Below are 25,109 nucleotides of genomic sequence, written 5' to 3'. Positions count from 1 at the left end.
CTTAGCAGTTGAAGGGAGCGCTTGGTCAGTTACCAACTTCTTGAAGACTAAATTATCTTCATTTTTAAACTTATTATTATATTTAGTGTACCATTATTCTCATTGGTTCATATAATTATTTGGAGGGTACATTCTTGACCCTCAATCCACCCCACAATTCTTCTTTTGTGATACTTAAATGTGCATTTCTACTAAGAAATGCTCCTTAATTACTTTGCCACCTTTCTTAGTCACTTTTTAGAAGTGCCATTCCTATTCCATTTTAATTTAATGAAAGTAATAAAAAAGAGAATAGTCAACTGACTTCAGCTAGGCAGAACAGTAAAAAAAGAAGAAAGGTGCAAAGTTCCTGGAACTGTTCTGACAGGGATTTTCCACTAAATGCAGCATCCTCCATTTTAATTCTGGGCTACTGCAAGGCAAATAATACAATTTCTGCTTTGCTGAACATAACTTTAGGCTATTAATAAGTATCACAGACAAATAAGCACATGCAAATTTTCAGAGATTAAGCATTAAACAAATTACATTGCAACTATAGCACTCCATCTTATTATCACTTTTATTACCATCACCCAAAACCATCTCTAAATTGCATTGTTCTTTCAAGAATCCAACCTGTTTGGTTTTTTAACACCTAATCTGTCTCATACTGAACTTTAAAAATCTAATTTCTAAAGCTAGAAAGACTACCAAACTCATTTCTCCCCTTGATTTTTACCTACTTTAAAGCTGTCAGTAACAATCTTATTTTCTTTAAAAGGGGAAAAAAACCCCCAAACCACACCCCTATTTTAATGCAGTTGATTTGCTGTAGTAGAAGAGAAAAATTATGCATCAAACTTGTCACAAAACTGACTAGTAGTGCATGAGTTCCTCTGGATACCTCAGATACTAATTTCACAAAGCCTTCTTCCCTTGTCCCTGAGATATTTAAACTATAATCCTTCTTTCCTACTCTTATACTTAGCTTCTCTCACATATTTATGCACTTTCTCTCTTCAATTAGGGAATCTGTGATAAAATACAACAGTCCTAATTCTCACAACATCAAATAGCTGCCAAACACATCTGCAAAAAGAGAAGCTACTTCTCAGTGTCTGCTCCAGACACATCTTGTCTCTTAGCAATGTCAGTTACACTGGGATGGTCCTAATACATTTCCTGCACACAATATTGGTGAGTTAGAAATGTGTAGTACAGGCAAGGGCTGTACTTCCAGCATAGTAAATTCCTGATTTTTTCTAGGGGTTGGACAAGATTATACATAACTCGTAAGCCTATCACTTGAGAATAAAATCATCTTCCTATAATATCAGTTGTAACAGTACAAAATTTCCTAAGTGGCATATTAATGAGGGGTGAGGAGGGGAGACCACTAAAATTGATGCAGGAACCGAGTCTAGTAAGTTCTCCCTTTGTAATTATGTCACTAAGTCAATATTTTTGAAGCGTGTGTGTGAGGAGGGGCAGGAGAAGCACTTCCACAATTTTTTCTTTGTATTGGGACAACATGTCCTAGAAAATGGAATTTCTGGTAAATTTCTAAAGTCGCAATTGTTCCAGTGCTACTGGAACCACTATTATTCTAGTTCATGTCATAATTGAGAATGCATCATTAATAAAGCCTTGTATTTTTTCAATGTCAAAATTAGACAAAGTTGTAAATACTGATACTAACAAAAAAAAGGCGGTTTCCTTAATTTTGACTTCAGAGTCAGGGAGGGATATTTTCCTTTTTAAAATCTAATTATACATTGATACTCTAGTAAAATATCTTGAACAAAGAATACAGAGCACCATTTAATTTAACTTTACTGATTATTTGGGGAATATAGTTCCCAAATTGCATATTCAGCAAGGATTTAAATTTCTCTGTAACTTCTTGTGAACAAGAAAGTTATTTGAGCCATTTTATTTTTACTCTTTAGGGGGACTTTGTTTTCTTGAAAGTATAGAATTTAAAGATATGGAGAATCAATGTCAGTAAATAGTAAATATTCTGATGGGCTTTATGTAAAAGGACAGTAAAGCCAAAAATATGAGCGGAGAGTCTGCATCCAACCATCAAAATGTGTTATACTTGGCAATTTTGACATATTTTGCCCAGAGTTTCTAAAAGCAAAAGCTCATCTCAAAACAATGACTGAATTGTGGTTTCTGCAAGTTTAGCCATTTAGGGGCAAAAAAATCTGATTTTATCAAAAGAAAGCACTTAAAGAAAATAATCTAGTGGACAACAAGGAAATTATTTTTTACTGACATGGAAGCATACCTATTACAACTCATGAGTACATGACTTTGTTTGCCACTAGGTGTAATAACAATAAATATATTTTAAGTTCTACCTCTTTATGCCTCTTCCACTTACAAGTCAAGGACAAGTAAAAAATATTTCACATATCTATGATGGCAGGAAAAAAAAAATCATGCTCCCAGAGAGTGACAGACCCAGATTGTTTCTACTTCTGAATGAGGTTTCCTACCTGTATGATTCAGGAGAAAACAACCCATACACATTTACATATCCACACAAATAGAAACAAGTTTCAGATCTAAGCGTGATGGTGTGGGATTTTATAGAAGTAGTTAAAATACTATCTTAGAAATTAAGAAAAAACAACAACAACAAAACCAAATCAAATGCAGGAACTTCCCCATACAAGAGGATTTTTTGAGTTTTGATTAAGAATTCTGGTATATCAATTCAGGGCATCTCTCAACCAGAATAGTAAAAACTTCCAAGCGTTATCACATCAGCACTCTTCTCAAACACACAGAGATGGCTTAAACTTTGTTTGAACCTTGACCCCAGAATTAACCCATTGTTACCAGCAGAATGCACACACCCATTTCCCATATGGAATTCTTAGCACTCAGCCGAAATTATCCAAAAAACTTTGCATATTGCATTATTTTGCTAAGTTTTATCCCCTCATGAGAAAAGAGAAGCAAACACCAGCACCTCATTTGTATTTCAAAACACAAAGCAAGATTGCTGGTGTCATCTGTGACCTTCAGGCAGTAGCATTAACTGTCAAGTAGTTAAGTAAAAGAATAAACAAGAGTCTCAATGTCTCAGTAATGTAACAAGGGATGATAACAACTGGACACCGTGGAAAGATTTTTCACTACATTTGAAAAAAGAAATTTATATTCCCCAAACTTCCTATATAAAAATCTTAACAAAAATCAAAGATCAGGAGAGCTATGTCAAAGTGCTCGTCTAGTTGCACCTACTACATCTTTTTTCATATTTCAGGTATGATAACTCTTTGCAAATGTGAGAGAGTAAAAGGAAACTCAGTATCTTTTCCAATATAAAGGAGGAAATTTCATGCTATTCCATTAGCTTATCCAGTGAGGTAGGAAATGGAAAATGTATATAATTCCACTTCTCTTCAATGCTCCATTTTATCACTTGTTTAAGCAACTTCAGGAAAAAGCTATTAATAATGGACACACACCACATTTCTTCAATCTCCCAGTTTCAACAATGTTCAAGTATTGACAGAAACACTGGGCCCAGACACAGGGGATGGGCACAATACTTAAAGCTGCTCCTGAAGGCATCATCTATTTGATTTGTTGTTCAATGAGAAAATGAGTTGAGTCTTTTTGAAACAACAAAGAAATGCAATACATTAAATGTTGTAAAGGTTTTGATTGCTTCATTTGCTGCATTACTACTTGAAATAAGTTGTCTGCTGCACTCAGTATTCCTTTTTACAGAACCCCACGGTGTGCTTTCAGTTCTATACATTGGTATTTAGAGTCAGTAATCACCATTTGAGAATGAGATCTTGTTTTCTGCAGAATGTTAATGGATGATAATTCCAAAGTACGATGCATGAAGAATAAACAGTAGAGCTTAATATTAAGAAATCAGATAAACTAAATCTAGAACACGAATAATCTGGAACAGAAAATATTCATATGATGTATTAGGTCCAATAAAAGAATTGGAAATCTCACAGAAAGACTCTCAATCAAAATGCCCACCATCATTTCAATGGAAAAATCTACCAACCTTCTCTCATTGCTTTTAAAAAATCATCTAAGATTTGTGGAAGTGGTTCAAATTTTAGCAGTCCTATTTCAATCCAAAAGAATTAGGAGAACTAAGCAATCCTGGAATCCTCTTCGTGATATAACCAGAAGGCTGAACAGCAGGAACACATATCTCTACAACTGTTCACAGATGTACAAAGCCTGAAACTCACTCCTTAATTGTTACACTCTTGGACTGTATTTCCATGAAAGAACAGACTAAAATTTACTAGAAGAAATAATATTTATTTCAGTTGACACCTCAGATTTCTTGTCAGAGAGAAAAATCACCCCCTTCCCCAAGTGATGCACGTGGATGTTTCAAGCCTCATGGCAGAATATCTTCACACCTGCCTCACTCAGGAATTACACAGAGATCCTTAATCTCAACAGTTGTGCATTTACAGTAAGGTAAACAAGGAGTATTCCTACTGAGGAAATATTTAGATAAGAAGCTGTAGCTCTGTGGGCACATACCTGCATTTCATGTGAAAAATAACATTATATACAAACTTCACCTGCAGTTTCAGTAAAGCTTGATGTCAGCATATTTTGAAATTGGACTTTCAAAAGCAAACATATAAACCAATAAAAATGATGCTTAAAATAACAGGAATACATTTTATCTGCCACGCTATGCATTCATTGGCCAAGCATAAGGGGTTTTTTGCTGCTGTTCTTAACATGAATGTAGAAGTTGACTTCTAACCAAGACAACCTAAGGATATGACACAAATGAAGTATAGGTAAAATTGCTGCAGATTTGTAAAGAAATGTTTGTGTTGGTAATTCCAACTGAAAGTGTCTACACATAGCTAGAGGTTTGAACTTGACACATTCAAAAATATCAAAACACTTTTACAAGTTGAGCATATTTAAAAAGGACTTACTTTTATTGTAGCAGGTTGCTAGTACACCTTTATCTGCAGGACTTGTACTAATGTGCCAAATTTCACCCACTTGATGAAGGAGAACATTTTTGTTTATAATGTTATTTTCATCATCAAAATCTATGATGTGAATCTGCAAATACAATAAAATAGAACATTAGGGTTTCAATTGTTTTCCTGTGGGTCTTAATTAAACACAATGAGTACATGGAGCAATTTAATGAGATTTTATATCCAATATCTACTTTAATTAATTGTTATACTAACAATTTACTATATCATTGATTTCATGCAGGATTAACTTTTCTAGGCAAACATAAGCAATTCCTCTGTTTGAGGAAATACCAGACTTATTCTCAATTTTCAACTCAAAAGCTTGAAGGTGATCTTTCATTTTATGGCTAATAGTAAATAAGCCACATATTACAATTCAACACTTCTTACAGCAATAAACAAAAATAACAATGTTACAATCCTTAGTCTAAATGTCTGCACCAATTTTGTACTCAAATCATCTAATTCAAATCATCCACAAAGAAAGGAGGAGAGAGAAGGAAAGGACTCTTCTTTGAAACAAGTACTTTACACTCAGTAAGAAACTTTTCTAGAGTTCACATTAACAGTCACATATCTTGACCAAGATAGAAATCCAATCTTTTCATACTATATGGAAACATAAAGCACTGAAAGATGAAGAAAAACAGTAATATTTAAATATATAGATAATATTTTTAAAAGACACAGCTAAGCTTGCTTTTTATTATTTTCGGTTTTGTTTGTAGCAGGTTTCTTTGCTATTTTTTTAATAGGTCTACATTACTATCATTTTCCCTCCTTTTTTTTTAGCCAGTTGTTTTTCTACAGTTGCCGCAGAAATACAAGACATTTAGGAAGACTTTAGCCTGGCATAACATACAGAAGGAACTTTACTCATTGTACTAATTCTCCTAAGCTCAACAGTGGACAAATAAATATAGAAGACTCAAATTTTAAATAACTGTAGCCTCACTGAAAATTTATTCAAAATTGGGTGAGCAATGAAGAGGAAAAAAAAAGCCAAGTTATCATCATGACTGAATCAAGTTTACTAAATTAACTACTGAATCACTGCAAAAATCTTAGCTATGCAGAAATACAGAAGCTGTAATACAGGTCTCAACTTCATCCAAACACTATTATTTTTAAGGGGATGGGTTTACACGTCATCTTTTTCTCTACTGCCCAAACAGTCATCAGAAACTCCTCCTTCAAATATAATCCTGGACCTCATCACCTATATTATTCTTCCATTTTGTCATTCTAGGCATAGAACTGCCTCTGCAATTGATTAGCAAGTTGTCTTTTGAGATTTCATTTGCTGCCTTGAACCCAGAAATCTATTCAAGAATCAGAACACTATCCACCTACCCCAACAACTGCATATCCATCTTTAAGAGTGACAAAAAAGATCAGTTTAACCTCATAGCTTGTTTTTGTTTGGAGTCTCCTTTGGCAGCTCAGGCCAAGTCTCTCACCCAAGGAAGTGAACCATAAATCTAAATCCCATATACTACAGTCACACACATCTCTTCCCACACCAACCAGGTTAAAAAGTCACTTGGCACATAAGGGAGTGCTCTTTACCCCATCTGAAGCCCTTTGAAGGCACAGATAACCAAATTCTCCCTGTTGTTGTTTCCAGTTCAGCTGACAACATGGACAGCTGTAAACTGGTGGAACACACAGGTAGCTCATGAAAGGCCCAGACTGAGATTTTTGGGAAATACAAAATTTAATTCTTATGCAGTGGTATTGTTTACATCTTGTGAGTTGAAAAATTACATCTTTCACAGCTATGCCAATCAACACCACCTACCACAATAAGTTGATCAGCATAACAGAAAGAACTGCAAAAGTTCCCCCAATGTTTTTAAGGATATTCCTACTCAACTTGATTCAAATATATGATACATGGAATAATCACTTCACTAAATACTAAGGACAACAAAAATTTCATAGAAAGTATTCCAACACCAAATACTGTACACTACCATGTCCACCATTAAACCATGTCCTCAACTGTGGTATTCACACTTTTTTGAGCTCTTCCAGGGATGATGACTCCACCACTTCCCTGGGCAGTCTTTTCCAATGCTTTACAACCCTTCTCATGAAAACATTTCGTAATATCCAGCTGAAACTTTTCCTGGTGTAACCTAAGGCTATTTCCTCTCACCTGGCTTGTCTTCTGCCTGGGAGAAGCCCCACCTGGCTACAACCTCCTTTCAGGTAGCTGTGGACAGTGATAAGACACACCCACCCCTCCCCCAGCCTCCTTTTCTCTAGATTAAACAACCTCAGCTCCCTCAGCTGCTCCTTGTAACAGTTGTGCTCCAGACCCATCACCATCTCCATCACACTTCTCTGGACACATCCAGCACCTCAAAGTCCTCCTTGCAGTGAGGAGTGCAGAACTCAACACAAGGTTTGAGGTACTGAGTACAGCAGATGCAACACACTACATAAATTATGAAAATTAGTATTTTAAGTTCTAAGACACAAGACTGAAATTAACTTCAAGAGTTCTGAGAATGAGATAAGAATAAATTACATACTTGCATATTTCCAAAGTGTACAATAAAGACATTTGGTTTAGCAACAATGAAAGTACTGAAGACAAAAGTTCCAAAACTACACCATATAGAACACAGTGCTATTACTTAAACCATTTGCAGCATTTTATGAGGACCAAATGCCAAGTATTATACACTATTAATATGTCAAATATTAACAATGTAAAATCTTATAAAAACTTTCCTTTCCTTTGAAATACTAGTATTAATAGGAAAATATTTTCACCTAAAATATAATACCTAAAATTGCTTCATACAGCAATAAACCTCAATGAGGCAAAAGTTATCACGCCAGCTGTAAAATTATTGCTTTTTCATTTGCACTACACCTGCCCATGACCAGAAGGGAAGAAATAATCTGCACATGATAAAACCTCTCACTGTGCAGGACTTAGTAAAGTATTAAGTGTTGCAAGAAAGCTCATAAGTTTGGTCAGGTAACTAAAAAAGTTTTTATGCAAATGTAGAGAACCTAGTGCTGAATTAAGTTATAATGAGCTGAGGCCTAGGGAACTTCTTGGGGATTGAGGAACTAGCTGAGAAGAAATGATGGCCTGAGGCACAGCTAAAGGCCAATAACCTCCAAACATTTGTGAATACACTACAAGTTGTCCTGCGTTTCTATTGTTAATGTTATTCACTGGAAAAAGAAAAGCTGGAACATATGCAAATAGTTCTAAAATACATAGCATATACCCAATAAACCTACCAAAATCAGAAAAATTAAACTATTAAAGATCTGTTGGCTGAACAGAACTGATAAGTGAGAACCACTCTTCAACAACAATTTTGTATCAGGATTTAATTAGTTGAGCAAGTTGTAAAACCATCACAGAAATCACAGTAAAACAAACACATTATACCAAATAGTTGAAGAGCAAGAGACAGCAAAATCAAAAATATTATTATGTGTATTGAACTAATTTTAACTGAGCTTATCTGCCACTTCTTTTGTTACTCTTTACCCAAGTATTACCTGAAATGTAAATAAACTGAATACTCCATTCCCCTTATACTTTGTAATAACTTTTCTTGAGTCTCATCCAGTGTTATCACTGAGTAATGAATTCAAAACCTCACTTGGAATTGACAACTTACACGTCCCAAATATTTGGTTCCAAGTCATTTTGTGCAGCCCATTACAGGCCATTTTCAAAAGTGTTGGTCACTCAATCCAGTTCCAGGGACTTCTGTGATGGGTGTTAGCCTTGGCTAACAGACACCCACCCACCTGCTCTCTCCAAGAAAGACAGGGAGAGAAACCAGGAAGAATAGGAATGAAATAGTTTATGTGCCAACTATAGACACGGAGGTCACTTACTAATATCCTGGGCAAAACAGACTTGGTTTGGGTGAATGAATTAGTTCACTGCCAGTTAAAATAGACAAGTACCTTCTCTCCCCCACTTTCCAGGCTGAACTTCACCCCAGACTCCTCCAACCCTTTAAACTGGGGCAGGGGGATATGAGGCAGTGGTGGTTAGGAGTGTTTTCTCTTTGCATCTCACTCTTTTTCTCTGCTTCAGCACAGGGCCTTCATGGCAAATGGACTCACGTGTGTCCCGAATGGATTCACTGGAACCAGCCAGGTCTGACACAGGCAGCCCCTGGCCTCTTGTCAGAGGCCACCGCTGCAGCTCTCCTGCTACCCAAGCCATGCCACCTGCACTCAGCACAGCCTTCTAACCCTTTCAGCCTCAAGAACTTGTTTCAGTATGTTTTCTACTGAAATTCAGTCACAAAAATTAAAATTGCTGTACAATTACAACTCATACGCTTAACTTCGAAAGAAACAGCTCAAGAAAAACTGAGCCATGGAAGTCACTCAAATTTTAGTTTCAATTGTTAAATTCATGATCAGAAAGGACACAGCTGATTTCCAATAATGAATATTGAAAAATTCCGTTCATGAAGCATCATGTACACTGAACTGTGCATGTACCAGGAGTCCCATTAGAAGCAATTAAGGCTTAAAGACTTTTGTTTTACTTTGCATCTCTTCAGGGATTTAAAGATAGCTCCAGAGCATCTATAGATTAAAATTAACAAAAATATAGCAGTTTCTCTACTAAACCAATCTGATTTAGTCATATAATTGAGAAGAGCAATGACTTTCAGAAAATACAGATGGCTTTCATTCACCTACATTTCCTACCAATATCTTTACATTCTGCCTACAGAAGTCTTCAACTTAACTATCAATGTTCATATTCAACAGGGGGTAGAAAAGAACAGGGATGATACTGGAACAATGTTACAAAAAGTGGTAAAAATTATAACTGATATTTGACAGAAAAATTACCTGATTATCATATCTAAGAGACTGTGTTCCAACCAAAAATCTTATTGCATCTGTTTCTGCTGTCTGAGGTGTTAAAGCTCGTGCCTAGGGAAGAAAAAAGGCATTAGAAAAGTACAATTAATAAAATTCATTAATTTCAGCAAAAATCTTGAAACTTACATATCAATTGTCACTTTAAACATTACATTCTTACAAATGGCAGACTTTCCTGCCCTTTATGTCCATTTTGCTTAATACATTTTTTGTGCAACTTCTCGTACTTGTGAGGATCGAGGAACAGAGGTGCTAAACACATTACCTGATCTTCATCATAATGGGGGTAACATTAAACGCAGCATCTCTTCCAAACTAATTTTCATTTAGCATCTGAAAAAACTCTACAGAAAAGTGGACAATTTTTAACTATTGTTAAAAACCAATATGATATCCAAGAAAGAGGCTGCTCCTACAGAAGTTTTCACACTACTGAGGTTGAATATGCCTGTGTAAAAATTAATTTTTTCTTATCGTTATCCACCAAGTTTAGAAACAAATTCAAAACCAAGCCTCCTCTTTTCCACTGCAGCCCATCAGAGATAAAAGTTGTCTGAATGATGGGAGAAGTAATTTGTTATTTACCTTTAAAACTTTTGTCATAATGTTATTTCTTTGTTGTATGATGTTAATGGCATTGCTAGAATCTCTGCCTTGCTTCTTCAACTTATACCAACCACAGTCTTGGAAGAAGCAAAACAAACCAAAAAGGGCCATGGGAGACACTGATAAATAAAGCACAGCTTGAACTAAAACCACAATCACTAGCTTGCACTAGTCATTAGCAGAGACTCTCTTAGATAATTTTGAGTAAATGGGAGGTAAACTAATACTCAAAGGCTTTTTCAGCAACTATATATTGAGAGGAATACCTGCTATTTCTCCATGCAAAAGATATCCTTAATAATATTTTTCAATATGATTTTTTAAAACCTAAAATATATCTCTGCAATTCACATCCACTTTGGCATAAAACAGCTCAGATCTCTCCAGACACTAAGGCCAATACTGCAAGCAAATACATTGGAAGGATTCAGGTGACTGCTGAATAGCCCTACTGCCATCCTGTCCTGCAGCTTGTTACCCCTGGGATTCAGGAACACTTCAATATCATTGTGTTTGAAACTTCTTTGAAATTGATATTAAAAAGATGCCTAAAAGCTTGGAAGGGAATATCTGAAATATATTATATCCCAAATTTAGAGCAATTTAATGCTAGAAAAGCAACTTAAAGATACTGGACCTTTCTTAAATAAAGCAAAACCATGCAAACCATTGTCTGTCAATAGCAATAAGAAAAAACTTATTTTTCAGAATCATCTCTGGACCTGTATAGAGCAGATACTTCTTTTCTGGTATCCAAAATGTGTAATTTAAACAGAATAATATTTTGTGTTAGATGGAGCATCAAAAGTTTAAAAATGCAACAAGCTTAGTAAAGTATAGGCTAATAGCCTATACCTACATTTATAACATCTATATAGGGGAAAATAAAAAAGAACTCGAGAACATAATGAGTAGTTTGTATTCGAAATACCCAAATGAAGATCAAAGATCAGCGTGAATCCATCCAATTTACTTTACTTTCTTATTTATGCAGCAGTTATCTACAAAAAACCTAGAGTGTTCCTGATTGACAGACACAACTTAAGTCCACCAAGATTATTGCAGAAAAGCTTTTGTCTTTAACAGAGTTTACATTTGCACATCTTTGCAAGCATTTCTTTTCATTTAAAAGACCTGCTTTGAATTATTTTGAGAAAACACTAGAAATGAGCCAACAGCTATGTATCTCCTTCAATCAAAGAAGCTTCTGTTGTTTCTGTACATCAAAGAGAACGAGAGACCTCTGGGATCTTTAACAAAATAAAGAAATAAAAGAGGTTTCCAGCCCTTTCAACGCTTTTCAAGTAGGTCTCATCAAGCTGCTTTCAAAAACGCATAAAGTTGGACTCGAAGTACCGAAAACAAAATTTTAAGTACATAGTAACATTTATGTCATCAGCTTCTCTAGCTCTTCCTTAAAATAATTTTCTATTTTGCAGAAAAAAAAAGAAAAAAAAAAGACAAGAAAAAATATTTAGATACATTTCACAAGAAGAAACACACTATTTATCCCTTGACAAAAACCCCCTGCAACATCCACACATAAGATACAAAGTTCAAACTCATTCAGCCTTCATAAATCAGGAAAACTCTGATTCATAATATCAATATCAGCACAATTGACTATCACTTGTCTCCTGCACAAAGATATATGTAATTTTGTCTACTCTTTGTTACTTTGGGAGAAAAAGTTATTTCAACAGATGAAGACACCAAGCAATCCCTGTAATGAACAATACAGCTGAATCTGGAGTGTTGTCAAGATCAAGGAAAATGCCTTAACTTTGTCATCTTGTACTGTAACCTGTCAAAGCATGTTGCAAATTGAATCTTTCATAAAACATCCTGCCTTATGACTGCAGATCATAGATAGAAAACAAGCAAAAAAGTGTAGTAAAATGAATATTGATTAAACTAAACCAATAGAAATTATTATTTTTCTAACTCTGCACCCACAGAACACAGAAATGTATTTAGCCCAAAAGGAGTTTACTACTGGGCTTATGTGGAAAGGGACTTTTCACAAGGGCACACAGTGATAGGACAAGGGAAAATAGCCTTAAGATGAAGAAAGGCAGGTCTAGATTGGATATTAAAAAAAAATCTTTACTGTGAGAGTGGTAAGGCACTGAACAGGATGCCCAGAAAGGTTGTGGACTCCTGTCCCTGGAGTTCAAGACCCAGCTGGATGGAGCTGTGAATAACCTGGTCTGGTGGAAGGTATGGCAGCGAGGAGTTGGAACTGGAGGATCTTTAAGGTCTGTTCCAACACCAACCATTTTATGAATCCACCCAAGGTATTAAACTACTACTTACTAAAAAAACTGCCATAATGCTTAGAAAACAACATGCTAAATAATTCTAAATGCTTAGAATACACATCTGAAAGACACAAGCAGCAAGAAAACAAGCAATCCTTACACACGCTGTCAACATCCCAAACTGATAGTGCTAGACAATACAACAATTTATGCAATTACATAATTTCATTTTTAAAGGAGGCCTAACTGTAGGAAAAAATATTAGCAAGCAAAGTTTAAAACATGGTGAACCATAAAGAACTTTTTGGCTACATGTCCAAACTTCATATTTATCAATAGCCCTATGAGGAAACATGCATAGGTTAAAGCAAGCAGTTTTACAAAACAGGACAACAACTGAACTGCAAATCCACTACTATGAATAGATGTTGTGAGAAATGCATATTATATGGCTCTGCGCAGATATTTACTATATGTATTAGGCTAGGTTGAAAAGTTACGCTGTATTAACTTTTGAATAGTATAGTGAATGTAGTTTTGTAATTAACATTAAGCTCTAGTAGTTAAAATAGAAGCTACACGTGTGAGATATTATTTTCATTAGCTCAGGAGAAGGACAAGATAATCAGGGGGTTCTTCGCACAGAGATAACAATTACAGAAACTCCTAAATTTCCAGAGGAGAAGGATTTATGGCATTCCTTATCTACAGAAACGAACCTCTTCAAACCTGACTTAGACTCAGAGGCACCTGAGGGATTAACAGAAAGTTTTTGATGAGTATCAGGCAAAATGTCTTGTTTTAAATAAAATATGCATAATCATGAGGTGACTCGTCTTAAGGGGTAAATTCGCTTTTAACGGGGTCCTTTTCCTGGCTCACTTTTGTCCAGGAAGAGGTACCTGGCCCGGGCTGTATCTCTTCGCTATTATTGTCTCATAAATTGTCCTACTCTAAATTGTTTAACTTTTATTACTGTATTTGTATTACTATTTTTTTATAACCATTTTTATTTTTATTAGATTTCCAAAAATCCCAAAAACGAGTGATTGGTGTTTATTACAGATATGCAAAGGACATTTAAAACTCTAGAACACTAGCAGTATCCAGATAAAGCAAAAGAAACAACAATCATTGTAGCAGAATGCAGGTAAGACTAACTGGAGACTGGGCATCATGGCTACGCCGACACTATGCTCATTGTGATGCTGGGCAAAGATCACCTCCTACCTTGCCCTTGAGAATTGAGGCCATCTGCAGAATAATAAAAAGCTTGGATAAGAAGAAATGGAATAGAGTCTATTGTACTTGATGACACCAAGAGATGGTCCAGAAGAACACAATGACAAACCTCAAAAGGGTAAAGAAGGTTGGTTTAAACTAAGTGCATTCTAGAGTATCAGTGATTCTGATATTTTCTACACAGATTCTCTACACTTTATTCATAATTTCTTCTGAAAAATTTTCACTCCTCAACATCTTTTGCAATACCAGCCAGATGCACAAAGTTTTGGGTTGGTTTTTTGTTTGCTTGTTTGTTAATTTGACTGTTACCATTTAGGGCATTAATAGACAAACAAAAAAGTACTTGTCCAATACATATGTTGTCGTGCTGATGCATTGCACTGGTTTGCTATTAATAAACAAGAAAAGAAACAGACCTCAATATTTGAATATTTGTATTACATTTAAGACAAACAAAAATATTCTGCAAACCAGGCATCATTTGAAATTTGTACCATCAATCTGAATTTAAAGTTATTTGACCACCTGCTCATGCTGAAAACCAGGACTAGTGTACTGCTACTTGGGGTGAGGAGCTGCATTTGCTGATGCCTCGTTCTGTAGGCAGACTACAAGTTCCCTGTTCCCCCAGACAAGCCCCAGGCTGCCAGTGTCATGAATGTTATTTTTGCCTTCTGGCACAATTTCAATTTTCAAGTAAGTACACTTTGATTTTTACTAGGGTAAGACAGTCTTGTTTCTCCCACCACAGTAGGAGACTCTCTCAGTGGCTGCAATAAGCTGCAGTGACTATGACTGAAAAGTTTGGCAGCACACATGCCCAGGTGACCTTCAATGCTCTCAGACAGCTGCTTCCAAGTCTTTCACAGCACAAGGATTCCCACCACTGATGTACTTAGTGCATTGACCCTATTCCAAAGATTGACAGATTCTGTAAACTCTCACAGCAACGAATGCAACCGGCACACAAAGACCTGCAGAGCACAATCATCCTCAGAAAACTCATTCATTTGCCATGAAGGTAACAATCATCATGTAAAAGTTCCTTCAAGTTCACCTAACTGTATCTCCACATTGTCCTTATTCTGTACCATATAATTTCTCTAACATTAGAAGGACCCTCCTAATTGCTTAAGAGCCCTAAAAAAATACTTTCCAACTGTTCCACTTCATGCATTTTGAAGATCTTTGGGGGATTAGTTAAGAGAGCTTTGCCACTTAGCTACTTTTGTTCCTCCAGTAACACCTCAAACCACAAAGGTTTAAAATATACAAGATCGGCACTCATGAGGCAAGTAATCCTATAGAAGAAAGAGAAATGACACAAAAGCTAGGAATTTTAGTAAGACATTATTATGCAGTTTCTTAAACTGATTCAATTTTCAAAGTACATCTTCCAAAGACATTGCTAAAGCTGGACGGAAATTATTAAGTAGGTTCTGCTTAGGCCACTCTCTCTGAACCCACAGGAGACCACAAAAGCTTCCCCCAGGGCAGAGAACCCCACTGCCAATAGGAGCTTTAGGCTCTGCACTCCCACACTGGGAACAGAGCCCTGTCTGCAAGCCAGCACAGCTTTCCCTGGGTAGCACACAAGCGACACACACTTCCCACTTGTAGTAAATCCTCACCTGGCTTTTACCCCATCACAGGTCAATCAGCTGAGCTACTCTCAATACATACTGATGACAATAGGTGTACACACATGGATTGCAGAAGATCTGGGACCAGTTTCAGTTGGTATTTTGCTTTAAGTTTCTTACTCTAAGAAAACACATTTGGCTTTAGGGAAATTAAGTTTCATCTTATTCCTGCAAGCAGGCAAGTCCTAAAAACCAAGTGTCTTGTGAACCAGATTCACAAAATCTGCTAACAACTAACAGACAACACAAAATGGGCCAAGTATAGCTTATTCAAAAAACAGGGCAGCCACAATGCAGAACACTAACTCTATCTAAGCATCAGTGCACTTTTTTCAAGCCTACTTCAGCCAGACCCTATCTCAGGGTGCTGCTGGAGCTGCCCATGGGCAGTATAGCCCTGTGCTCAGCCAGGCACCTTTCTATTGTCCTTGCCTCCTGCTCATGGTTCTTCTGTGTACTTTTGACATGCAACACAGAGTATGACTATCCAGTATGCTGAAATTCAGCTCTGTGTCGTGGCATCCCCAAAATCCATTAAATGTGCCAAACACATGCTCCAAAATGATCACACTCTGGTGTAAGTCATGTTCCTCTTCCCTCATCTCATGAGGCTGGCTGGCTTCTGCATGCTTTTAAACAAGCAAAATGTAGGTTTGAGCCAAATGCCTATCCCAGAAAGCATCTCTCCCCACTGCTCATTTCCAGGGCTATAAATGTTATCCAGTCAACCTTAACCTAAGGCAAAGATAGTATTTTGAGATGTTCAGTGGTGCTTTCACACCTGCTCAAAATGTCACTGTTTAAACCTTCAAGAAAAACGTGGGAAAATTGCGACTCCCTGAAAATGAAAGCCAATTCAACATGGGGTAGACATACCATATATTTGAGGTTAGAGAATAAAGCCTAGGCCAACTCTACACAGGACAATAACATAACTTCACTGAAAAAAATCAGCACTTAGTGATATTCCTGGGACCCCATTCATCACATTCTTATAACTGAGGCAATTCATTATTTCTACCAAGATTCCTTTTAGAAGAACCGCCTTGGTTTTGAAATGTTCTGCAGCTGCTGTTGTTGCTTTGTATCCATCATCATGAGCCACAGTCACATCACTCAGTACCTTAATTCAAGCAGTATCTCACATTTTCATTCACCACCCACTGTAACCTTCTCATTTTCCCTGCAGTCAGACAATCAGAGCAACTATGGTAAGACAGTCTTTTTAAGTCACAAAAAGAGTCATACACCCTAGAATTCACACGTAATTTGCCTGTCTGTAAAATGTTCATATTGCTCACAGACACACCCAAGAGATCAAAAAGAGAAGAATGTATTTGTTCATTACTCTAAGATACCTTACGTATAACAATACATCAGAAGACATTCTGTACATAGAAATGAACAGAAACCATGCAGAAATAATTGTAAGTAAGTTTGTGGATAGCATCTAGGAGGAATCAGCTCTATGTTCCCATAAACATGGTCACATTAGGTCAGATGAAAAGCACATCTACATGACTACACTTTCTCCACCACTGGCCAAAGATGAACTTTCAATGATTGCTGGAGCCCAAACATAAGAAGCAAAGCCAAAATTTTTAAAACTTGGCTGAAAAAATAGTCTTAAGAGATGCTTTCTGACAAAAAGCAGTAATTGTGATGGTAGTAATTGTGATGGTACAGCTAACGATTACTATCTAGCAACACAGAAGAAAACAATGTTAAAAGAAATAATAATCTGTCTTACTAGACCTGGAGATCAAAGTTGGAAAAACCAGATCAGTTTTAGGTTTAAGTTTCTATTTATGTCTCCATTTTCAAAAAGCACAGAGATGCAATTTGCTTTAAAGCCATGCTGGGAGTTAACGGAGATCAGCAACAGAGACTTCATCTCTATGCTCCCTTTCTGATTTACACATAAATTATCTCTTCCTTCCTCACCCTCTTCCTAAGTGATCTGTATTAACAGCAATTTCCTTTTATTCCAGCCACTTTATTCATCCTTTTGGTTTATCCTCCTGCCAGACAACTCCAACAAATTACATACTTCACAGGAGAGAAGTCATCTGTAGGAAATACATAGTATGGGAGGGGGCAGGATACACAGGTCCATGGAGGTCCCAGTACACACTAGCTTACCCAAATTAATGCAGGTGAATATTACGTAGCAGCTTCTATACAAGAGGAAAACCAAACAAATACAAAATTTGTTAATGAAATCTGTTGGTATAGTCAGGACTACAGAACACACTATTCAGTATGCAGGACATTTGTTACAAAGAACCTTTGCAGATTACTTTTCATGAACACTTCAGCAAAGGTGCCAAAAGAAAAAAAAAAAGTGCATGTGTAGATATTTATATCACTATATCTGCTGTAGAATGAATTGCTTTGTCAGTAGATGCTGGTTTTCTTCTACAGGTATTACTACTATAATGGCTAGTGATGATAAGTCAGCCGCTGCCAAAGACAACACACAAAAGCTAAGTAAAGCACTTGGGTGAAGAAGAATGAACTAGGGTCCCTCTCACTCTGCTTTCCCAGAACTTACAGACACCCCATTAAACACAACATCTGTGCTCCTCAAAGATGATCAATAAATTCCTAAGTTAGACAGTTCCATTTCCTTACAGCCATAAAATACTGATGTGACGGACAGATTTGTCCCGTGGAACAAATGCACCTACACAGACCTCACAGGGAGCTCCCACAAAGTTCACGCACATTTACGGTAGAGTATAACCAACTAAAATTCGTTGAAATTTTATGAAACTTATTGGAAACAGTTTCACGCTCTCTCCTCGAAAAGCAGTTTTTAGTCTTTTTTTTTTTTTTTTTTTTTTTTCTGACAAGGCAGAATCAAGGTACTCTCGTGCCACTCCATCGCCAGACAAAGCCTTTTCCAGAGGCGGAGCAGGGAGCGGTGCCGGGGCAGGATCCCGCGGGCACCACGGGGGAAGGAGCCCGGCCGGGCCCGGCACCCGCCCTGCAAACAGCGCCTTTGGAGCGGGGAACGACTCCCGGCCGCTGCAGCCACCCTCAAACACCGCGGCGCGGCCGCCAAGCGCCACCACCACCCCGCCGTGCTCGGGTGTCCCGGTCTGGCCGGGGGGAAGAGGGAGGACGCCGGTCTCCCCTGAGCGGGCTCTCCTCTGCCCCTCCACGTACACCCGACCCCGCTGCCAGCGCCTTCTGGACGGCAGGACCAGCAGCTGCCAACCTTCCCTGAACCCCCCTCTCGCTCACCTGGAACTCCAACCCGTAAATCACCGGCGCGTCGTCCTCCATCGCGACCCCCCGAGTCCGGCCAGGCAGCCCCCGGCGCGTCTGAAGCTTTCTGACCCTCGGCGCGGCCCGTCGTCCGCCGCTTCCGGGAGTGCGCGCGCGCGGCCCCGCCCAGCGCGGCCCCTGCGCAGGCGCCGTGCGGGGGGGAGCGGAGCCGGACGTGGCGGCGGCGCCGCGGAGGTGACGGGACGGGACGGGACGGGACGGGACGGGACGGAATGGAATGGAAAGAATTGAGTGGTCACGCGGCCTAAGGGGCGTCCGGGTGGGCGGATGGTCACTAGGGCGGCTCGGGGCTGTGCCGGGAGGAGTCCGTGAGGGGGCCGGGCTCGCCCCCGGGGGCCCGCGGTGGCGCCGGAGGCAGCGCCGAGCCCGAGGCTGCGGGGGCTCGCGAGTGGCGCTGCCGCCGCCGGGCGCTCGTCCTGCTTAGCCGGCCCCTGCTCGGCGGCTGCAGTGGTGATAGCGTGAGCCCAGTCTTCCCTTTGCTGAAACCGGGACCTAGCGGGTCTCTGCGAACGGGAAAGCAAATGTTGAGTCACTGAACAGGTTGCCCGCGGAAGTTGGGGCGATCCCAAACCTGGAGGAGTTCAAGGCCAGGTTGGATCGGGCTGTGACCAGCCCGGTCTGGTGGAAAGTGTCCCTGCCTATGGTAGGGGGTTTGGAATCAGATAATCTTGATCTTGTAAGGTCCCCTTCCAAACCAAACCATACTCTGGTGTGATTCTATGATATTGTTTCGTGTGTGTTTAGTAGGAAGCATTTGGTCTTCAATCTGAGTAGTTTCATGACTTACAGAAAAGATAAAGAGAAAATAATTTCAGAATTAATTCTGTGATTAGATGTTAAATGAAAAATGTCAAAGGGAGGATGTGAAATAGGGAAATTACTATGCTTTTAAAGTAAGATTTTCACTATTTATATGATACTTAGGAGTTTCACTGTGACACCTGAGCAATATACAAAGAATAAAACTAATTCTTGTTTCGGTGGGGGCTTCTCTTTTTCCAGTTACTATGGAGAATAATGAAAGCAATGCTAAGGATGCAAAAAGCACCACAGATGGAGACGTAGCTCAGCAGAAAACTCAGGAAGAAATTCTCTTTCATGAGGAAACCATTGATCTTGGTGGAGATGAATTTGAGTCTGAGGGAAATGAAACTGTATCAGAGGATTCAAATAATTTTTTAGATAAACTTAATGAGCAAATGATGGAAAGTGTCATTATTTCAGATTCTCCAAACAATAGTGAAGATGACACAGGTGAACTTGGTTGTCTTCAGGAGATTGTAGACCAAATGGAAGCTAAAGAGAATGAAAAAACACAAACAGAAGTGGATAAAGAAGAGTTTTTAAGTAATGAGAGTGAAACTGAACAGGAAGAAACTCCTAAAGACATTTCTGAGATTGGAACAGATGATCAGACATCTTTAAAGGAAGAATCAATTCAGGAAGCAGTGAAGGAGGAACCAAAGTTGGGAAACAACATTCCTGTTGAAACAAAACCAAATAATGTTGATGAAAGCACACCTGAGGACCAAATATTGTCACCCAGTACTACCAAACCATCTTCTGAGGCTGAGCCCATTCCTGTGTGCACCATCTTCAGCCAAGCAAACAATGCTAATTCCCAGCCACAGTTGTTCCTGCCTGATGGTTTTGAGCCTCAGATGGTGAAATCTCCCAGTTTTAGTAGTATAATAGAGACTCCAGTGAAGTCTAATCCACAGGTAGTTCAACCAAGTCCTAGTCTAAGCAAGTTCTTTGGTGACACTGTTAACACTAATACTTTAGCTTCTGATTTTTTTGATTCATTTACTACATCCAATTTTATTTCTGTTAGTAATCCCAATGCAAGCTCTTCAGTTCCAGAGCAAATGTCCTCTCTTTCTAATGGTGGAGATGGTTCTTCATCCAACCCTACTTTCCCCGTGCAAAATGGGAGATCTGAAGCAGGTGCTCCCTCATCATCTCTAGAAATAACTCAATCTCCCAAGCCATTCTCACAAATCCAGGCTGTTTTTGCTGGGAGTGATGACCCATTTGCCACAGCCTTAAATATGAGTGAACTAGATAGAAGAAATGATGCTTGGATTCCTAGTGAGGAGACAAGAAATGTTCTCATTTCAGTTGCCACACAACAATACAGCGCTGTGTTCATAGATAAAGAGAATCTCACCATGCCTGGGTTAAAATTTGATAATATCCAGGTAAGAGTCTACTACTGTATCTTACTCTACAATTATGTTTTAGAAATACTGTAGAAAAGCTGTCCAATAATCTGTATATCATAGTGCTTCATATTGTTGTTGATGGTCATCTTGTGTGTATTACTTCAATCCTAATTAGAAAATGCAATGTCACTGCTGCCTTGTACAGGAGGATGCTGAAACCAGCTCTCATTTATTCATATTGACACTTGTTTGCTACATTGAAAACCAGTGTTGACAGTTTCTGTAGGAGCTAAAGCTGTTTGTATTTTTAAGTACTTTGTTTCTGATCCTCTGAGTTAGTGAGATAATACTTACATTTGGCATATATACACACACCCTCTAAGCTGTGCTACAGAGTCTGAGAGCAGACAGCTTTGTTTGTGGAATTCCCCGTTGCAGCTGAGTGGGAAATAATTTCACTCATGTTCACAGTGGTCTCAATAATGTTAACACTGACTGAAATGGCATCATTTCTGTCTTCCCTAAGCAATGGAAAGGTATAACTGCTAAGAAAGATTGAGTGCTGTACCAAGCTGTTGAGAAGGGATAACACCAAAATTAAAAGCCTAGAGGAGATCACAAAGCAAACAGCATAGTGGTGAAATGTAATTTTTTGTCATCTATCGATTGCTAAGAGGTGAGAAGGCATAAAGCATTTTTTTTCAGAATTTGGGAAATTTTACTCACATCTATTCAGGATTTCTCATGAAGTAGTTTTATCCTGGCTGCTCAGCCAGGCTAACCATCATAATGTTTTAGCCTGAAACAGGCTAATCCTACTCTTTATTATCTATGCATCTGGATAATAGAATTGTTGTGTAGATAGATGGTGTTGAGGGTTTGGATACTTTAATCCTTAATTATGCATAATAAAGACCATCAGTCAATAGTCGAATACAGAGAGCAGTCTTGCAGTAACTTCCCAATCTACAGGAGCTATCAGAACAGTTTCTGGAGTGAATCAGGTCCAGACTTATAGGTGAATTATCTGAAAAATCTTGGGTTTCTGTTGCAAGCAATAAATACCAGTTTAGATACATGCCACACTGCCGCTGCTTCTTGGGTTTGCTTTCTCTTAAAACATTAGTTTGTTATCACAAGCCAAGTAATTAGCATGAAACAAACCACTGTAATAGGAAGCTATTCCTCCTCCAGTTGTGCCCGAAATATCCCTTAGACCTTGATGAGTCATTCCAGTGTGTACTCTTTTTCTTCTGACAGCTAATCAGGTAGACAGATGGAGTGATCCCTTCTGCAATCTCCAAGGATGGTGGTCTCCTTTTTGCAAGCTTCCTTTTTTACAGTAGTTCTCTTTCACCTTCATCAGCCCAGTCAGGGATTAAAGGCTTGTTTCTGCTGATCATTCCCTGAATCTGGACATGTGCAAATATGCAGATCTACCATTTAGTATATAATTGAAGGGAAGATGTTTGACAACGTCCGTGTGATGTATTTCTATGAAAGACCTGATGTTACATCATCAATGGAATGAAAGGAAATCCTACTGCTTCCTTCAATATTTATCATTTATACCAATTTCCTAGACATGTTCACAGGGACAAGTTTTGAAGTGCTTTATGTTTAGAAAACTTTCCTCACTTCCAATTACTGCTTTTCTGTGGCCTGAGTGCATGCCTTGACTGATTTGACATCCCCTAGTTTGGCATGATTGTTCTGTAGTATGTTCTGCAAATTGTGTGTTTAACTGAGACTGAAATTGTAGAGAGTTTGAAATGACAACTGAAACATTGTGGGAGGTATGTTTTCAGTGTTAAAGCAGCTTCCAGCAAGGGTTGTTACAGCTTTGGTATGAATAGTTAGCTAATGCTGAATGTTAATGCAAGATGTTAAACCAAGGTACGTGCAGTGGTCAGAGAAGTTGGTTGAAAAATGCATTTGCAGTGAGTGAACTCTAAGTGTGCTTCAGGGAAGGAGGAAATTTCACGTGACATGTATTGATGAGCTTAGGACTTTATTTTTTGCCCTGCTTGCTCAGAAACTGTATTGTAAGGTAAGTCCTGTGTTGATAAATCACACCAAGAAAAATACAGAATTATTTTTATTTCAACTGCATGCTACTTTTACACAATCATTTAGAAAAACCTGTTATTTAAACTTATCTTGGGTTGTGTATGGTAAGGATTGTCTGTACAAGTGTTCTCCAAGTGTTGGAACAAATCTGAGTGCTGCTTTTTGTTATCTTTCCATTGTGTCTTTTTTCATTTTTTCATTTCATTTCTTGCTCTCTTCTGTCACTGTCCTTTGTTTCATTACAGTAATTTGTACTGTTTCTTACACCAAAGGACTGTTGGATCCAAAGTACTGTTAGAAGAAATAAAAAAATCTTCTGTATTTATGGCATTTTGCATACACCATCTTTGCTTAATTCTTTGGGTTCTTCTGTCAGAGAGGCAGATATGTTGTTTATTCACAGATAAGTGATATCATTAGACATAAAAAATTTCCATGTAGTGAAACAGTTGTTCTCATTCCTTAAGAAACTAAACTCGCAACATATTTTCCATCACTAGAAAGCTGAGACACTTAATGTCAATTGTGTTTGTCATAGTGCAGTTCACTGTCTTTTTAGGCGAGAAGCTATTGAGCTCAGATAGCCCAGTTTCTCCGATTGATGCCTGCAGCTAGTTGTTTTGAAATTTAAAACACTTGTAAAGAGTTTCTGTTTACTTTGGTTTATTTTCGGAGTTTATTTTCTGTGGATATTTGAGGCTAACTTACTGTGTGCATGTTTATCTTTGATCAGTGGATTGCACCTTTCAGTGTTAACATAAATTACAAAAACCTGTAAAACTTTCTGGTTTTTATAAGATCTGTGAATGATAGTAGTATAAGAAGCAAATAAACCTGAATGTGTCAATGCTAACTGAAACCTATACATGGAAAAGAAAATATAGGAGATTATGTGGAGTAAATGTAGAAGTTTTCTTTCCAAAGCTGTATATACACCTGCAGTTACCTTTATTTCACACATAACGTACTGGAAAATATGTATTTCTCTAGAGGAAAGAACTCTTTTGCTCAGTTTTAATTTTACATTTTATTTTGCTGAAATAATCTTTTAGTCTCATTATGTGTTTTCTTTTTATGCTCCATGAACATCAAGGGAGATGCAGTAAAAGACCTAATGCTTCGCTTCTTGGGGGAGCAGGCTGCAGTGAAGAGACAAGTTTTAAATGCCAACTCTGTAGAGCAGTCATTTGTAGGCTTGAAGCAGCTAATTGTAAGTACAATCATCATATAATATATATTTAATATTGTGTTTCTCTCAAGGGAGCTACTGACTGAGGAGAAACTGGAAAAAAATCTGTGTATTAGTCTATTCCTGATCCTTCAGTAGAACTAGCCAAACTACAGTGGTCTTTAATGGGAATGACTCTGGGCTTTAACTGTCTGCATTTAAATCACATAGTGCATATTTTTTTACATGCAAAAGTTACAAAAAATTCTTTTAAGTGATTGTGAGCTTTTATGTAATACAAATGGTTGCAGAACAGATCTTAATCATGTTTTTGTTTACCTGTGCATGTATTTATGTTTTCACCTGAGTGTTTTACAAAAAGACATCAAAAGTTGTAAATGGCAAGCCAAACTGGTATGATAATTTCAGCTGACTAATTTTTTACTTCAGTGCAGAAAACTAAAGCAAATTACTTCCAGAGAAAAGCTTACCTTAATCCTGTCATTAATGTAAATATCTCTGTTCTTAAAAAAGTTGCATCTAGCAGCCTTGTAAACCTTGCCTTGTTCCTTTAACCATTGTATTCCTGTATAAAATTCATTACCATTACATGACTAAGCCTTACTTAATTTGATGACATAACAAGATGTGTTGGACTTATTTTATTTTTTTAAAAATGGTTGAAAAATTACTGAGGAAAAGTAATGAAGAGTTAACAGGACAGGCTGTATTTAGTATTTAATCTCTTTCAATTCAATAAAATCAAAATT

At 37.9% G+C, this 25,109-nt stretch overlaps 2 protein-coding genes across 3 annotated transcripts in view; one reads left to right on the top strand and one right to left on the bottom strand.

The window, feature by feature from the left end:
* Positions 1–19,047, bottom strand: part of EIPR1 (EARP complex and GARP complex interacting protein 1) — a 72,685-nt gene extending 53,638 nt beyond the window's left edge. Inside the window, exons 1-3 of the mRNA XM_063389226.1 lie at positions 18,892–19,047; positions 9,855–9,938; positions 4,941–5,073 (exon numbers count right to left, since the gene is read on the bottom strand). Coding sequence (XP_063245296.1) covers positions 4,941–5,073; positions 9,855–9,938; positions 18,892–18,933 — 259 coding nt within the window. The 5' untranslated portion in view covers positions 18,934–19,047. The remainder of the gene's footprint in view (positions 1–4,940; positions 5,074–9,854; positions 9,939–18,891) is intronic.
* Positions 18,995–25,109, top strand: part of TRAPPC12 (trafficking protein particle complex subunit 12) — a 50,972-nt gene continuing 44,857 nt past the window's right edge. Inside the window, exons 1-3 of one of the 2 annotated variants that reach the window (XM_063389212.1) lie at positions 18,995–19,110; positions 19,939–21,137; positions 24,265–24,381. In XM_063389212.1, coding sequence (XP_063245282.1) covers positions 19,944–21,137; positions 24,265–24,381 — 1,311 coding nt within the window. In that variant the 5' untranslated portion in view covers positions 18,995–19,110; positions 19,939–19,943. Of the gene's footprint in view, positions 19,111–19,140; positions 19,196–19,938; positions 21,138–24,264; positions 24,382–25,109 lie in introns of those variants that run through there. The other variant, XM_063389219.1, reaches the window with a different exon arrangement.

This window comes from Prinia subflava, chromosome 2 (genome assembly GCF_021018805.1).
Source record: "Prinia subflava isolate CZ2003 ecotype Zambia chromosome 2, Cam_Psub_1.2, whole genome shotgun sequence".
In the NCBI taxonomy this organism is placed as follows: domain Eukaryota; kingdom Metazoa; phylum Chordata; class Aves; order Passeriformes; family Cisticolidae; genus Prinia; species Prinia subflava.
This window is presented reverse-complemented; position numbering and strand designations above follow the sequence as displayed.